The sequence below is a fragment of the Orycteropus afer genome, unplaced genomic scaffold (assembly GCF_000298275.1).
Source record: "Orycteropus afer afer isolate SDZICR_OR568_19922 unplaced genomic scaffold, OryAfe1.0 scaffold00001, whole genome shotgun sequence".
In the NCBI taxonomy this organism is placed as follows: Eukaryota; Metazoa; Chordata; class Mammalia; order Tubulidentata; family Orycteropodidae; genus Orycteropus; species Orycteropus afer.
The window spans coordinates 37044340-37063071 of NW_006921588.1; the positions used below are offsets into that span (position 1 = coordinate 37044340).

Genomic DNA, 18732 nt, shown 5'->3' on the forward strand with positions numbered 1-18732 from the left:
TGGTAGCATAGTGCCTAAGGCACTTGACTGCTAACCAGAAGGCTGGTAGTTCAAACCCACCAGCCACTCCTTGGAAGGAAGGTTGGGCAATCTACTACTGCAGTGATATTGGCTCGGCAACCCAACGAGGGGTCACTGTGAGTCAGGGTTGACGCGACAGGATATAATAACAACAACAAGTCATTTGGTGTATATGAAAATTGAGACAATTCCTACTAATTTTGTGTAGAAATGTGTGTGTGTGTATTTTTCATATTTAAATGACTAAACAATATTTTAAAAACTTAATATTCAAGAGAATATATCTTACTTTTATCTTCAATATATTCATCCCAGTTAAACATGCTCACTGTCCTATTGATAATGGTACCATTTGCATCCAATGAACTATTAAAGAAGTAAGTGATGTTTATTTCAAAAGTAGAATTATCTGGGGGCCACTGCAAACATTTATTCCTCAGGTTGCCCATGAACAGCTGTAGTCCTATTAGCGCAAACACACTCAGACAGAACACAGTCAGGATCATGACATCTGAGAGCTTCTTCACTGACTGGATCAGGGCTCCCACAATGGTCTTCAACCCTACAGATAAAACCAGAATAAGGAATTTAAATATATTGTTCATTAGCTAATTTACCAACAAAATCATCATGAGCTTGTCCTGGGAAATAAAGGTATCATGCAGAATGCCAACAATATTTGTTTAATGTTATGATTGAATAACATTTTCATGAAAAGCCTGCTAGCTGGTGAAAATGAATGAACAGCAGAACTTGTATGCTCAATAGAACACTGTGAATGGAAGTGAACAAAATGTGTATTTCCAGACTCCTTAGAGCAAAAGAAATGATTTTGTTATTCATGCTTAAACATCAATCCTTGTGTAAATATTTTGCTTTTATTTGCAGATATCTTACTCCTTAACCCCTTATTGATTTTAGAAAAGTCTATCAATAGAGTAGTAAGAAATCTTAAAGTTAATGGATTATGAGGTCATATATTTATGAATTCTACAAGCTTGAGTATGGGTTTAATGAAGGAAGACATCTGAAAACTGAGCCCCATGCAGTACTCATGCTATCCCTTGTTATCCTCTTCATTTACCTTATTAAAAAGATACCAGTTTTAGATGTAAATGATCAAATTTGCATCAGTCTGAATGCTTCAGTTTAGCTTCTATGCGAAAAGCTTGATGTTATAAGATGCAAACCATGTAGCCTGTTTCTGCAAATGCCTCATGCAAAAACTTGTTAAACTCAAAGGCTGATTTAGGACAATTTTAAAGAAAGCATCTAGTAAAAAGCCAAGAATCAAATGCACCCAAAATCTGATGTACTGATTCTTGCTTTTTTACATATTTATTTGCACTATGTGAGAAGCAACAAGGCTTATGCACAAAAACCATGAATTTGGCAACAATGTAACTAAAATCAGCCTCGGTGTTTAACCTGGCTCTCACCTGGAATGACTGAAATTGTTTTCAATGCTCGGAGAACTCTGAATGTTCTCAACGCTGAGACATTGCCCAGGTCCACAAACTCTGTCACATATCTGTAATAGGGGAGTTCACACACAAACACAATGACAGAACACAAGAAACAGTTGGAGATATAAGGGGCCTACCGCCTTATACCAGTTTCTTCTTACCTGGAATTACAGAAATAGTTTTCAAAGCTCTCAATACTCTGAAAGTTCGAAGAGCTGAAACATTGCCTAGGTTTACAAATTCTGTTACATACCTGTAGAATTAAATCAGCGTTATTCAGAATTTTGGGAACTTTAAGTCTATGTTGGTCTTTCATTAAGACTTATTCAACTTCAATGAGTGTTGCCAACATATTTCCCAGTTAAGAGAAAATTGACACTGTTATCAATCATAATCTCTGTTATTTGGGGGAATGTTATTTCATCACTTTACAGCATATATAGAAACCAAAGCCATACAATTTACTATGATAGTTGCTAATTTCTCCAAAGTGAATAATTGGATTGGAAGAAAACTGTTCTAAATTCACAAGATAACTAAGAAAAATGTTTGATCTGTCAAGGGAAGTGACCACTGAGAAATATAACATAGGTTCCCATCAATGATTTACTTATCCGGGACAAAAAATGAAATAAATATACTTACGCAAAAGTAATGACTGTAAAATCCAACCAATTCCACGGATCCCGTAGAAATGTGAAATCTTCTAAACAAAAGCCCCTTGCAAGTATTTTTATAAGGGATTCAAAAGTATAAATTCCTGTAAATGTGTACCTGAGAGAAAATAGCCAAGCCAGTATTAAAGATCTAGTAAGTAATTTACACATATGTTTTAAAGGAGATTTAAACAACAAGCAAGAATTTGGGGCCTCCATGTGCATCTCCCTATCATATAGATCTCTGGAAGAGCTTTGGGCAAAAAGAAACATCAAATTCTGAAAGATATTCTTATTGGCTTCAAGTGAATATTGCATTCTTCACATAAATTAAAGGATCCAAATTATATGGCTTGATATGAAGGCATTATCTTCAATACATTGGCTTTCAGTTTATGATATTCTAAAATATTCTTATTATAAAATGACTTAACCAAAGAGATACTAATCCAAAAATGAATGAAGTGTCCCATAAAATATACACCACTAAGAACATGAAATATGTATTAGTGAAATGTAACACTCTGATGGCAATGAGAAAAAGAACATACAAACTAGGTATATGACATTTATTCATGGATATTAGTAATGACTGATGGTGTTCAAAAGAGTGTGAAATTGACAAGATAAATGGCTATAAGTATTGGCCCTTAAACCAATATGGTGAATGAGTCACCACAAGCTTTGTCCTAGAAAGGATTAGTGGTTGTAATGAACTTGAATCAGTGTCTGGCTTAGAGTCATTAGTACAATTTGCTGAATGGATGAGGTCTCAAGATGTTATAAGAAGAATTTGGAATATAAAATGGATGTCAGTATTAAAAGATATTTTAAATTTTCTACTTACTCCACATTCTTTGTCCAATCTGGAGGGTTACTCATGGTCATAAATACACAGTTGGTCAGAATAGTGCACATAATGAGCACATTGAACAGAGTGGAGAATATTGTCAAGGAATATAAAGTTCAATGAAAATTCTTACATGCACCATCATGCCATTCACCACCATGGAGTTTAGAACTTTTATGTTCTTATTATTTTATCATTGAGGTTTTTTGTTTTGGTTTTTTACCATTTCTGAAATTCAATAACCTCACATCTGCGGGCTATGCTGTCAAGTATTCTGAGTTTATGTACGTGCTTTTAGTCATTAAAAAGATTTTTGTTGTTGTTGTGTGCTGTTGAATCTATTTTGAATTACTGTGACCTTAGAGGACAGAACAGAACTTCTCCACAGGGTTTCCTAGGCTGTAAATCTTTACAGGAGAAAATCCCCAGGTCTTTTCTCCTACAAAGCCAACCTTTTGGTTAGCGATCAAGCATTAACTATTGCACTGCCAGGGCTCCTTCTTAAAAATATTTAAAAAATAAATAAATAAATAAACAAACAAACTCACTGCCGTCGACTCGGATCCCTCCTTGGGTTTCTGAGGTGGTATCAATACAGAAGTAGATTGCCCAACCTTCCTTCCAAGGAATGGCTGGTGGGTTTGAACCACCAGCTTTCTGGTTAGCAGTCAAATGCTTTAGGCACTATGCCACCAGAACTCAAAAATATTAAAGTCAGGAAAATAACTTCGTTGATGAATAAATAATTTATCAATTCAAGTTTTCTTAATGACAGTCTCAGCTGAACAAATGAATTGCAAGCTCAGTATGTATGTGAACCCTGGAAAAAAATTCAATAGGAAAATTCAAGTAGTTAACCGAATGCATTATAACTCCATTCTAAGGGTTTTTCTGGAAGAATGCTCTACAATGAAGGCCTTCAAGAAAAGAGTATAATATACCGTAATTACTCATGATACTCTAAATTGTAAGTGAAGATGGATGGTGTTAGCACTGACATTAATTGGGTTTGATTTTAGCACTTATTAAGTTCCCTAAACCCTGGTAGATTTGGCTATAAAAGTGAGAAAACAGTAACCAGTTGCCATGATTGCTGGAAAGATCAAATTAGATGAAATATGTCAAACCTCCCAGAACTTAAAGTGCTTGTGACATAGTAGATGTTCAACAGTTTCTGAATCATAGAGAACACTGCTCATAATAAGCATCTGGGTTTTTCACCCTATTCCACTTTACCTTTGTGGGCATAGTCAAAGTCATTTAGTTTATCTTGAGAAAACAACCACCACAAAATTTGGTTCAGAAAATATTCAGTAATTGGAATGATCTCCTTCCTATTTAATAAAAATCAGCAAAGATTCCAGTTACATAAATCATCAGACTTTATCAATGCAAATTAGACACAACTATAAAAATCCCAGAGATGGAATTTTTATTCCCTTCTCACTATATTTGTTTTAAATCATATTAATTAATTAATATAATGCAATATCAACACAGCTTCAAGTGCAGCGCTACGGAATAGTGAGGAACCAAAATTGTGTTAATCTAGAAAGGAAGTGTCTTTGCACCTGTAAATGTTTTAATCAAAGCAACAACTGATTTTTCATTTTACTGGAAGTGGTATAAGGCACATGGTTAATTCTCAGTTTCTTCAAACGCCTCCACAAGGAAACAGTCACAAATGAATTATGTGGACCTGAGGGCACTACAACCTAAAAAACACAGAAAAACACCATTTTGAAGAAGGAACATATATTTGATCTTTTGTTAAAAATAAATTTAAAAATATGATAAAAATAAAGATGGCATGTTATTACTGTATAAAACAACAGGATTCTTTGTCTGCTGGCTTGTTATGCTCTACTGGAAAAAATAACAATCCTGGCAGATTGGCACCATTATAAATGCATGGTCACCAGCCTCCTTGGTCCTCAATACAGTCCTCTATTCCTCCACTTGGCTCCTTTTCCTACTCTCTGCAAAGATAATTTCAAATATTCTCCACTCTCCTCACATCTCCAACTCTCTTCTTCTTTCTCTGTCAGTCTCAAGCAGATGACCTCATTGCCTATTTCACAGAAAGAAAAGATAGCATCAAACCACATGTATCTATTTCCTATCCCAAACTGACTACCCTCTCTGCATTGGCACCTATCCTTTTTTCCTTCCTGTTACAATGGGTTAAGTGTTCAATCCCTCCACCCATAAACTGGATATCTTCAAATTTTCCACAAAACTCCAGAAATCTCTTATATCTTCCCTTATTTATCTTTAATAACTCCCACTCTGTTGGTCTCTTCCCATCAACACTTAAATATGTTTAAGTCCCCTACCCTGGAAAAAATAAAAAGAAAGTATACTTTCCTGCAACCCACAATGCTCTTCAATAACTTATAGCCCTATCTTTCTTCTCCATTTCACAGTTAAACTTCCTGAAAAGGTTGTTTATCTCTGCTTTTCTTCATGTATCAATGACATCTTTAGCCTACAAACCCACTGAAGCTTTTCTCTCTAAAGACAAAATCATCTCCATGTTATTAAAAGCAAAAAAAGATAGTTCTGAGTTGTTAGTTAACGTGATTTCTTAGCCACAGTTGACAAGGGTTGATCTTTCCACTTCACTATATTCTCACCCTTTTGTTTTTAAAGTCTCAACACCGTGGTTTTCTTCATGGACAATTATTTTTCCATATCCTTTAAAATGTTGCTTTTTCCTGGGGCTATAGCTTAAGCCACTTTGCTATCTTCATCTAGGAGAGATCAACAACAAATGTAGCTTCAAGTACAATTTATATTCCCACTGATCTAAACTCTACAGATTAGACTTCTATTTTGAACTCCACACATAGTCAATTATCCAAATACCATTTAGACTTACATATTTCATCAACACTTCAAAGTCATTTAGAGATTTTTAGTTCTAAACTTGAACTAAAAATCTTTTCAACCCCACCTTCCCTCACCTCTGAAACACTGCTCTTTTGAGATCTCTTAGAAGGTAACCCACAGTTTTGTTGAGTAACTAAGAGTAACCTTGGATTTATCTTCCTAACTCTTCATATCCAATTTATTATCAAATTTTGTCAATTCTGACTCCTATCTATGAATTCAGTCCATTTCCTCTTTCTTCAATCACCGCATGGTCCAAGAGACCATCATGTCTGACCTAGATTATTGTTGTTGTTGTTGTTATTTGCCGTCGAGTTGGCCCCAACTCATAGCGAGCCCTCCTTGGGTTTCCGAGGCAGTATCACTACGGAAGTAGGATTGCCCAACCTTCCTTCCGAGGAGTGACTGGTGGGTTTGAACCGCTAGATTATTAGTTACCTTTAAACTGGTCTTTCTGAATCCATGTTAGGCTTCCAATCCATTCTAGATACTGTGTCAAAGTGATGCTTATAAATGTAAATTTGATCATTTCAATAACTTTGTTAGTCTCAGTAAGATAAGATGATCACAAATCTTAACACAGATTCAAGATTCTAAGAGGTCTGACGCTGCCTGCTCCTGTTTCATCTTTACTCCTCACGGCATGCTCTCCATTCCAAGAATATTGTATATGTTTTAGACTTCAAATGTAATGGGCTATTTTGCAAATTAGGGTTTTTATAAATGTTTTCCTCCCTGAAAATGCTCTATTTCACTGTAGCCAACTAGTACTTTTTCTTCTGCACTCAGATTGAAAGCTATTTCAGTACAAAGCTGTTCACAACAGACCTTGACCAATTTAGACTTCCTAGCCCCTCAGTTTTACATCCCTACAGTAACACTCTTAGGAGATTATACACACACACATACACACACACACACGTTGTTGTTGTTGTTGTTAGGTGCTGTTGAGTTGTCTCCAACTCATAGTGACCCTGTGTACAACAGATTGAAATACTGCCTGGTCCTGTGCCAGCCTCATGATCCCTGCTATACCTGAACCCATCCTTGCAGTCACTGTGTCAATCCATCCTGCTGAGGGCCTTCCCCTTTTTCGTTGACCCTCCACTTTACCAAGCACAATATCCTTCTCCAGGGAGTGGTCCCTTCTGACAACCTGAATAATGTAGGTCAGACGAATTCCAAGGAGCATTCTGGCTGCACTTCTTCCAGGGCAGATTTGTTAGATCTTTTAGCAGTCCATGGTACTCTCAGTATTCTTTGCCAGCACCACAACTCAAAAGCATCAACTCTTCTTCGGTCTTCCTTATTAATTTTTCAGCTCTCACATGCATATAAGGAGACTGAAAATACAATAGCTTGGGGTACACGCACCTTAGTCTTCAAGGAAACGTCTTTGCTCTTCAGCACTTGAGAGAGGTCTTTTGCAGAAGATTTGTCGAATGCAATATGTCATCTGATGTCTTGACTGCTGCTTCCATTGGTGTTGATTGTAGATAGAACCAAGTAATATGATGTCTTTGACAACTTTAATCTTTTCTCCATTTATTGTGATGCTGCTTATTCGTCTATTTGTGAGGATTTTTGTTTTCTTCACATTGAGGTGTAATCCATGCTGCAGACTATAGTCTTCAATCTTCACCAGTAAGTGCTTCAAATCATCCTAACTTTCAGCAAGCAAAGTTGTGGTCTGCGTATCACAGGTTGTTAATGAGTCTTCCTGCATTCCTGATGCCACAATCATGTAGTCCACCTTCTTGGATTATTTGCTCAGCACACAAATGGAATAAATATGGTGAAAGGATACAACCCTGAAGACTCCCTTCCTGATTTTAAACCACGCAGTATCCCTTTGTTCTGTTCAAACGACAGCCTCCTGGTCCAGGTTCCTCAGGAGTAGAATTAAGTGTTCTGGAATTCCTATTCTTCTCAATGTTATCCATAATTTGTTATGATCCACACAATGGAATGTTTTTGCATAGTCAATAAAAAACAAGTAAACATCTTTCTGGTATTCTTTGCTTTCAGCCAAGATCCAGCTGGTATCAGCAATGATATCCCTCCTTCCACATCCCCTTCTGAATCCAACTTGCATTTCTGGAAGTTCTCTGTCACTATACTGCTGCAACCATTTTTGAATTATCTTCAGAAAAAATTTTACTTGTGTGTGATATTGATGATAAATTCAAACCAAAAACCAAACTCACTGCTGTTGAGTCACTCCCAACTCATAGTGACCCCTCCTTGGGTTTTCAAGGCGGTATGTCTATGGAAGTAGATTGCCTAATTTCCTTCAGAGGAGTGGCTGGTGGGTTTGAACCTCCAGCCTTCTGGTTAGCAGTCAAATGGCTTAGGCACTACACCACCAGGGCTCCCAATATTAATGATATTGTTTGATAATTTCCATATTCTATTGAATTACTTTTTTTTTGGAATGGGTACAGATATGGATCTCTTCAATTGGCCAGGTAGCTGTATTCCAAATCTCTTTGCATAGCTGTGTGAGTGCTACCAGCATGGCATCTGTTTGTTGAAACATCTGAATGAGTATTCCATGAATTCCCAGAGTCTTGTTTTTCATCAATTCCTACAGTTCAGCTTCGATTCTTCCTTCAATAGCATTGGTTCTTGATCATATGCTACCTCCTGAAATGGATGAACCTCGACCAATTCTTCTTTGGTAGAGTTACTCTGTGTATTCCTTCCATCTTCTTTTGATATTTTCTGCATCATTCAATATTTTGTCCATAGAATCTTTCAATATTACAACTCAAGGCTTAAATTTTTTCCTCAGTTCTTTCAGCTTAAGAAATGCAGAGCATGTTCTTCCCTTTTGGTTTTCTAACTCCAAGTCTTTGCACATTTCATTACAGTAATTGACTTTGTCTTCTCGAGGTGTTCTTTGAAATCTTCTGTTCAGCTCTTTTATCTTGTCATTTCTTCCATTTGTTTTAGTTACTCTCCATTCAAGGGCAAGTTTCAGAGTCTCTTCTGACATCTACTTTGGTCTTTCCTTCCTTTTTTGTCTTTTTAATGAACTTTTATTTTCTTCATGGATGATGTTCTTGATGTCATCTCACAATTCCTATGGTTTTCAGTCACTAGTGTTCAATGCATCAAGTCTACTCTTTAGATGGTCAAATTGATTTTGTAAACTGTTTATTTTTTCCTTTGTAATGATTCTTGATGATGCATTTAGTAACATGGAACAAGAAATTCACCATAAAATTTTTCTTCATATATAATGAGTAAATAAGTTTCTACATTTTATTTTTTGAAGAATAGAGTGAACAAAGTTTCCTAAACATGAAATTTCATGTCACATAATGGACTGAAACATGGCTTAATGACTCTTCACAATATGCATTCTTTATAATGGTAGAATTTAGTTACATAAAATACAATATATATTTCAATATTAATAAATAACAGAATAATTATTGTTCAGTAAGATCTAATAAAAAATTATACTAAAGAAGTAAGATCTAATAAAAAGTTATACTAAAGAAGATGTTTTTTCACATTTAATGACTATTTTAATAACAAAAAAATAAAAAGTTTAAAAAATTCTGACAGATACTCAAAAAATCAAATAAAATTAGTTAACTTTTCTAAAAAAAACAAGAGATAACTAGAAATCAAATTTTCATGCTTTTGGTTTCATAGGTGTCTCTAAATATTAAAAAAAAAAAAATTTACTTTATTAGGTCACTGTGAATTTATTTTACCAGGCATGTACTTTTCAAATGCCTGGGTTTTGATGAGTGACTGAAATAGTAAGATTTCTGATATTCATAACAAATCTATAAATGTGAAAAAATAATGTAGATATATATTTTGTCTTGATGATATCATACATTGCAAAAATACAGATATGGCACAGCAAGGAAGACTTCAAGGGGGTAACAATAATAGCAAAAGGAATTCTTCTTATATTATTTTCTAAATATAAAGGCCAAGACATAAACTGGGGTAATTTTTTCAAAATAACAATGTATCCCTGAACAATATTTCCTTAAGAGCTTTGGAATATAAAATAAACAGAGGAAGACTAACTTTATATAATATTATATCAGAAAAAATGATATCTTCTTATATCTATTATTTCTTAATATTAGGTATTAATAAAAATCTGTTAACCTATAGATTTATATTAGCCTCCTGTTTCCAAATCTAAAATATTTCCTATATGGATATGATGAACAGAAACCTCTTCAAATTTGTACTAAGAATGGATTACTTTGTCTTTGAGACATATCCTAGATAATTAAAGTACTGGAAGGCCTAAGTTTATATCCTTGCTTCAAAGCAAGGAATTATAGATCAGATGCCTCTGTTACCAACCACGTGGGCTTCAGAAAGTTATTTAATTCTTTCAGGGTCGGTTTTCTTATATATATGGAAATGGAAATGAAAATTTTCCTAATGAAAGTTTTCTAACATAAAAATGGAGAATCCAAAACAGAGTAAATATTATTGAACATTTCCTCAAAAAAAAAAAAAAAAAAAATCCAAATTCAGTGCAGTTAACTGGATTCGGCTCACAGATACCCCTCCTTGGGTTTCCAAGGCGGTATCTCTACAGAAGTAGATTGCCCAATCTTTCTTCTGAGCAGTGGCTGGTGGGCTTGAACCCCCAGCTTTCTGGTTAGCAGTCAAGTGTCTTAGGCACTATGCCACCAGAACCCCATATTTCATAGCCCAGCAGAAATATTCATTAACTATTGTCAAATATTTACACTTGAGTTATTTAATTTTATTATTAACAAATACCTACTTGCCAGTAGATAGCTATGTAATAACTTCTGAGCAATGACAAGAGAAATGGAGATTCAAAGCTGTTTCAATCCTTTCCGCTTTTCTACATGTCTTGCTTTCAAGTGAATTCTAACTTATGGTGACCCCATGTGTTAAAAGGCAGAACTGTCCCATAGAGTTTTCTTGGCTGTAAACTTTTATGAGAGCACATCACCATGTCTTCCTTTCCTACATACTTGGTAGTCTTTTGCATGGAAAACCATGATATGTCTTATTTCTAAAAAGTTTTTTTTTCCCTTTTTAATGATTTATGATGACACATTTAGTGATATAGAACAGAACTTTCAGCACAAAATTTGCATATAGATACCATATAAATTTGGGATGAGTGGAGAAAGACATTTCTTATTTAATCAATTAGTAAGTTGGAGCTACTGAAAAGAGCCTTTGAAAAATGCATGGAGATAAAGATGCTGATAATGCCCCACTTCATTATACCTGGTAGTTTAGAAATTGGTTTTCTTTTGTTGGATGAAAAACACAAAGTACTGAGCTGGGGATATGGACACCTGATAATACGTCTTAACTCCGCCATGGATATAAAGTACAGCCTTAGAAAAGCATTCAAAATCTCTGGTCCTCAATGAACTCATCTGTAAAATGAAAAGGTTGGGATTGACCACATTGTATTTTGGTCACTTATAGCTCCAAACTCTGGTGCTTTATAAATGTTTTGTTTTCAAAGCCAAACTGAAATCTTGTGGTGATTTGCATAGCATTGTTTGTGGAATTCCTCATATAAAATGAGAGTTCCCTTTGCTAACCTTACAGCTGTTGCTGCTAGAATTGTAGCTTCTACTAATCAGCTATAGCTGTCATAGTCACCATTTATCAAGAACCTACTAAGTGTCAGTCATGGTGCTAGGAACATACAGTTTATTATTACTGATATATAAATTATGCTTACAATTTTAAAGATAGAAAAATAGATTCAAAGAAGTTGGAGTAACTCTGCTCAAGGCCACCTAGCTAGTAAGTAAACCTCAGAGGTGGGGTTTTAATCCAGATTTTATGATACCCAAACCTGCATTTTTCGTCTTCCTATCCTTTGTGAATGGTCACGTGAACATGAGTCATGTGAATTAGATGTCCAGGTCTTTGATGACCTAATATAGTTAATGACTTCAAATCCCATCTATACCCTGACCTCTCACAAAGTTCTATCTCCAGTTCTAACTCTTTCCTGAACTTCAGATTTGTATATACATGTAAGTCCTCAACACATCCACTGAGTATCTATAGGCATCTAAAAAATAACACTTTCAAAACCAAGCTCTTGATTATTACCCACCAAATTGCTCCAGCTGAAGACTTCCCACACTCAGTAAACAGCAACTCATTTTTCTTTCTTAACTACACTAAACACTTACTCACCCTCAGCTTCTTTCATTCCCATGTACTCCACAAATCTTAGCAACTCTTCAGTGAAATAAAAAAAACAAAAACAAAACTCACTGCTGTTGAGTTGGATCTGACACAGTGACCCCCTCCTTGGATTTCTGATGTAGTATCACTACGGAAGCAGATTGCCAATCTTCCTTTGGAGGAGGGGTTGGTGGGTTTGAACCACCAGCCTTCTGGTTAGCAGTCAAACGCCTTAGGCACTACACCAACAGAGTTCACTTCAGTAAAATACACTTAAATTTAATGACATTTATCCCCTTATCCACCATAGTCCAAACCACCATTATCTCTTGCCTGAATGATTACGATAGGCCTACTCTCACCATTTGCTCACCATGCAGTCTACTTTCCACATAGCAGCCAGAGTGACAGTTTTAAAATGTGAGTCACGTCATGATGTTCTTTTGCTGAAAACCCTCCAATCATCAACCCCAATCTCATTCAAAGTAAATTCAGAGTCCTTTCCAGGGCCTATACCTTTAGCCCTTGATCTCCATCAGTGAGATGACCTCAGCCACTCTACTCTGGTCTCCTTGCAGATTCTTGAACATATTAAATGTGCTTCCACCTTTGTCCTTCATACTTGCTGTTCCTCTTGCATTTACTTTTCTATAAGATTTCCATGAAACTTTCAGAGAGAATTTCCATGATCATATTATCTAGAACAATTCCCTGTCATTCTTCCCTTTTACATTTACTTATTTTTGTTAATAGTACTTAACACTTAACTGACATAGGATTTCTTTGTTTATTATCATTTTCTTCCCAAAGCACATGTGCACACTCATGAATATAACTACACAGAAGCAGGGATTTTGACTTTTTTTAGTGTTGCATCCCATTGCCTAGAAGAATATCTGTCATATAGCAGAACTCAATAAATATTTGCAAATGAATGAATGAATGAGTAATGAATGTAAAATAAAGGAAAATGTGCATATTAAATTAGAATAATACAAAAAAACAGGACACATCTAGAAATCTGATAGAAAATTTTAGATATAGAGAATATTTTAACTTATTTGCTATGTAGAAACTATAATCATCAAAACATGATAGTAGGCACATCAAAACATTTTCAGTTTGGTAAAAATATAGTATGCCTAACTTCCCATTCTGCCATAATAAAGATACAAAGCTATTTTGGCATGCAATAGCTCCCAATGAATACAATAGCTCTTTATGAAATGGCAGGCATTTTGTTGGAATTGACTCAATGGCAACTGGTTTGGTTTTTGGTTTTCTGGAAATGACCAGTATCAGTACAAGTTTAAAATACTAATTTCTTTATTGTGGATGACTATTTTCTGGTTTATTAAGTAATAATAATAAATACACAATGACTTCTAAATTGTGCCAAAACCCACCATGACTGTTTCTAAACATTTTTAACTTACAGAAAAGGGCATTCTGCTTCAAGTCAGAAAACCAGGATTTGAGACTAGGGTTCTGTTTTGAAGAATAAAAGACAAAATCATTGGGAAAACTAGTTGCCAACTGTACAGTATTATGTAAGTTTAGCAGAACCTCTGATCAATGATGGAACGAGACCGAAGGATATATCTATTTTTGATAAAAGCTCACTTGCCTTCTCTTTTCTCAAATCTCTACCTCAAGCTGAGCCAGCTGAAATATTCTTATTCAGTCAATCAGAAATTTAAAACTAAAACTACTCTTCTCCAGTAGAAGAAATGTGTGGTTATAAGCAATTTGTAAGCTGCTAGGAGAGTTAACAGTTCAGCTTAGCATATGTTTCCTTGTTTGGTTTTCACATTTCAGCTTCTTCCATTGCAGCCCACCTAACTCTGCCCCACGGAGACAGAGTTCTTTCTTCTGTGTTCCAACTGTAAATCCTCAAAATCCAAGTTGTACGTGGTTTCACGGAAAGCTCCAGACATAAATTAGGTCCTTAAAGTCTACAGTCTTTGATCAAAACTTTTAAAACTTCTCTCTCCCTCTACCAAAACAAACAAAAAATTCCATTGCTGTCAAGTCAATTCCAACTCATAATAACCCCAAGTGTTACAGAGTAGAACTGAGCTCCATAGGGTTTTCTTGTCTGCAATTTTTGTAGAAGCAGATCACCAGGCCTTTCTTCTACCGTGTCAATGGATGCATTCAAAACATCAAGCTTTTGGTTAGTCCAAATCAAACACCCACTGCCATTGAGTTGATTCTAACTCATAGCTACCCCCACTGGATTTCCAAGGCAATAAATCATTATGGGAATAGATTGCCTCATCTTTCCTCCACAGAGCAGTTGGTGGGTTTGAACTGCCAGCCTTCTAGTTAGCAGTCAAATGCCTTAGGCACTATGCTAGCACAAATCAAGTGGGCCACCCAGGGATCTTATGTCTCTTTTCCAGAAGGTCTCAAATTGAGATTCTTAGATTCCACGACCCTTTTAGGGTTTGGTTTTGTTTTCTTTTGTTTTGAAGTGACAATAGCTTTCATGAGGTTTTCAAAGAAACATATCATCTCACAAAAGTTTCTTTTTAAAAAAGTGCCTTTTTCTTTAATACTGAGCTTTCCTAATTCCATCTCATCATTCAGATTTAGGACAAAATAGATTTTTCTGATCTGTCTAAATCTTTCCTCTGTCACTTGTTTTGCTTGTTTTGTATCTCTAACGTCTCATTCATTAGTCACCTATTTATTCAAACTGTCCTCTATCACTGCCTCCTACAGAGAGCATCAGGATAAATTCCTAGTTTTGCATATATAATTTCAAAAATAACTTATATTTATATGAAGGATATGCAATTACTTTAAAATATAATAAATAATTTATGGAAGGATTATAAATACTTATGCATGTAAAAACCACCAGCCACTCCTCGGAAGGAAGATGGGGCAATCTACTTCCGTAGTGATAGTGCCTTGGAAATCCAAGGAGGGGTTGCTATGAGTCGGGTCCGACTTGATGGCACATAACAACAACAACATGCATGTATTATAAAAAATTTATGCATAAGTTATGAGATAATTTATGCATGGATTATAAATACTCATAGTCAGTCCATTTCTAATACTGGGTCAAAGATGTGTTTTTCTCTCTTATTACTGAGTTCTCTTACTTGAAAAGCAGAGCTAAAGAAACCATTATTGCTTAAGGTAATTCATCAAAAATTATAAAATCTTAAAACATGAAATATCAAATGAAAATGAAACAAATATGTATCAAATATGTTTATGCCTAGGCAAAAATGGGGAAAAAAATCAACTGGTGGTTAAAAGGAGACTGAATTCCAGAATGCCATGCTTCTGTGGACATTGTTTATCACATTGCTGCACAAGCCTGGGGCATGCTTTGCACCTGCTCTGCTCAGAACTAGAAAGAGTCCGCTGAATACTTACCAATGTCCTGCATGTTTTACCTCATTTAATTCAAATATTCCAGTGGTGTAGTGCCTAAGGCATTTGACTGCTAACCAGAAGGCTGGCTGTTCAAACCCACCAGCCACTCCTCTGAAGGAAGGTTGGGCAATCTACTTACATAGTGATACCGCCTCAGAAACTCAAGAAGGGGTTGCTATGACTCGATGGCACATAACAACAACAAAACTCATATAGGGCAAGAGCCAGGTCCTGGGCTGACCATGTCATGGAAACCCAAGCAATTACTTTAACAGAAGAAAGAACATTAAATACTGCCCTAGCTGAGAATTTGGTTAAATTACTGTTTCGCTTTCCTTACAATAACAACAAATGTCATATAGTGTAAGAGCCAGGTCCTGGGCTGACCATGTCGTAGAAACCCAAGCAATTACTTTAACAGAAGAAAGAACATTGAAAACTGCTCTAGTTGAGAATTTGGTTAAATTTCTGTTTCACTATCCTTACTACTGATTCTTGATGCAAATTAGTTCTCATTCCAAGGCTTCTGCATTCTTCTCATAAGTGCCTTGCCTGTCAAACCAGTCTTCTAACCTTTACTTCCTTGGCTTTTCCAGACCTGTCAGCCAGACCACTAGCCCTGTCTTGGAATAAAATTTATCAATCCTAACTCTTCTATCTAAATTCTAGGAGTAAACCATGTTACCGTCTTTTATGAAGTTGTCATAAATCTAATTTCCAGAAAGTAGATACTTCAAATAAAGAGAATAAAAAATAAATCGAGGAAATATATGGGTAGTGGTGTACTGCCTAAGGCACTTGACTGCTAACCAGAAGGCTGGCAGTTCAAACCCACCAGCCACTTCTCGGAAGGAAGGTTGGACGATCTACTTCCATAGTGATGCTGCCTCAGAAACCCAAGGAGGGGTCGCTATGAGTTGGATCGGACTCCACAGCAGTGAGGGTTTTTTTTTTTTTGTTATAGACATTAAACTTTTGGGTTACAATAATTATAGCAGAATGTATATCTTGACTAAAACATAGGTATGACTGCCAAGAAGGAAGGAAGGAAGGAAAGGAGGAAGGAAGGAAGGAAGATGGGAGGGAGGGAGGAACGAGAAAAGGTTAAAGAGAAATCAGTGGGAATCCTGCTGGGAAAATAATTTTAAGAAGTACTTGGCAGGTTGGTGTTTATAAAGACACACTTTTAAACTTTACTAACTTAAAAGTTTTCAAATGCTGAAATGAAAAGCAAAAGTAATAAAATCCAGACCAAAAATATATAACAATATACGATTCAAATTATGTATATATCTTCCATGTGGAAAGGCAGCAAAGAAAATTAGTTCATGGAATTTATTATCCAACACTGTAAAACTGAAGACATGTGGGAAGGAGACTCATAGGGTCAAAATTAATGAAGAAGGTGTGAAAGTGGAAAGCAATTCATAAGGGAGCAGAGAAGAAAAAGAGAAGGCAGTAGTGAGTCAGGTAAAGGAGAAATACTGAGAAGGTGAGGACAACAGTGTACTTACCCATGGTTCCGTTCATGCACTATGCTAAGTATGAGTAAGAGGAAAGAAAAAGAAAGAGAATATAACACTGCTAACCGCATGCATTTTGAAATATGCCATACTCAATAATCAGGTCAATTAGCAAAATTATATTAAGAGATTACTTGAAAAAAGGATATGAATGTACCAAAATCTTAATAGCTAATTTTCTAATCGGGTTGAAGGGAGTTAAAATGTACAGGGCAGGAGTGGCACTGAACCGAGAGATTGCTTTCCCTTTATTCAATACTATAAATGTCTGAAAAAGAACACACAACATGTAGAACAGGTTTTAGGAGATATATAAAGATATGTTAAGAGAAAGGTTAGAGCATTATTTAGAAATATTGTTCCATAAAACAATGTACTAATAATACACTAATTACCAATGAAAGAAATGAGGATGAGTGCTATTTCTTTCTGAGCATTGTAAATTCCCCTAAGTTTGACAAGTGACATGAGGATTAAAGAAATAGAATTTACGGTCAATGTTACAGGAATTCTAAGCATTTCTACTGAGTTCATGTCTACTGAGTTTTAATACCAGTTTTTGCCAAGTGCACCTACAATTTACAAACAACACAGAAAGGAAGCTTTGATTACTTCAGTTAGAGAAAAGTTTTCTCATGGGAATGTCACAGTTTTCCAAGGGTACGCTTTGCTCAATCTTTTTTTTTTTTTTTTGAACTTACACATCACCTGTTGTGCTTTCTTCTGCACAGGGTCCTGGAAAGGGCTAAAATCTATGGGAGGAAGACAAACCTGCTGAACATCATGGTAGCTCTTTTAGATATAGGAATTATAAAGAGATATTTAGATACTCTTAATTGAAATACAAAGTCAACTTATAAATGGGCCCTAGTTTTCACTTTTGCTTTATCAAATTGCAAGGGAATTGGGGTTTTCACTCTACTTAGAAATGTAACTAGTATTTAAGTATTTTGCCCTTTTCCAGTTCCCTCACTGCAGGATGACGTTAGTTTTCTGCCTTTCCCAAGATTGTAAGCTCAGATGGGTGTTTCCACAAGACTTCTAAATTAATAGGTGCATTTCATGCTCAGGCCCGTCTAGCACCCTAGTGGTACCTTAGATGGAAGGGGCACAACATTCTTTACTAGACACCTTGAAACTAGGCCAGACCAACCACTAAGTAGGGGAAATAAAGCAATTTGACTAAGAACTCACTTTCTTATTGATATAGTATGGGTCCAGGTCCTCCAGGGGTTCTGACACCATCTCTGGAGGAATATCTCCATAAATAAATGGAAGGGATTTTCCTGCTTCCAAGTCACTATTTGGCTTTGGGCCATTTTCATCATCTTCATCCTTGCGCTCTTGTTTGGGTCTCTTAGCTTTCTCTTCTGCAATGCGTTGTTCGATAGCAGCAAGGGATTCCCTGGTGAAGAAGCGGAAGCTGTCAGGTCCTGGTGGTACCAGCACTGACTGTGCCATCTTTTCATCCTGATCCTTTAATCACTGTTTAGCTCCTTGCATAAGAAAGTGCTATAGAAACAAGGAAAAAAAGTAATGGCCATTAGGATAAAAGGTAACTGTGGCAATTACATGACACTGAGATAAAATATATGAAACAAGATTTCTATAATTTTTTTTGTTGTTGTTAAAGAAACTGTATTTTGTATGCAGGGAATTCTCATGCATGCATTCATTTGCTTGCATGGAGATCTATCTTTCACATTCAGTAGGTGTCTATGAGGTAATCTAATCTCCCACACCCA

General features: G+C 35.8%; 1 protein-coding gene across 1 annotated transcript in view; it reads right to left on the reverse strand.

Moving 5' to 3' along the window:
• The window catches only part of SCN2A (sodium voltage-gated channel alpha subunit 2), a 119355-nt gene extending 100907 nt beyond the window's left edge, over positions 1-18448 (reverse strand). Inside the window, exons 1-6 of the mRNA XM_007954041.1 lie at positions 18182-18448; positions 17137-17255; positions 2991-3080; positions 2133-2261; positions 1649-1740; positions 311-583 (exon numbers count right to left, since the gene is read on the reverse strand). Of these exons, the coding sequence (XP_007952232.1) occupies positions 311-583; positions 1649-1740; positions 2133-2261; positions 2991-3080; positions 17137-17255; positions 18182-18448 (970 nt within the window). The remainder of the gene's footprint in view (positions 1-310; positions 584-1648; positions 1741-2132; positions 2262-2990; positions 3081-17136; positions 17256-18181) is intronic.
• Between the last annotated feature and the right edge of the window lie 284 nt (positions 18449-18732).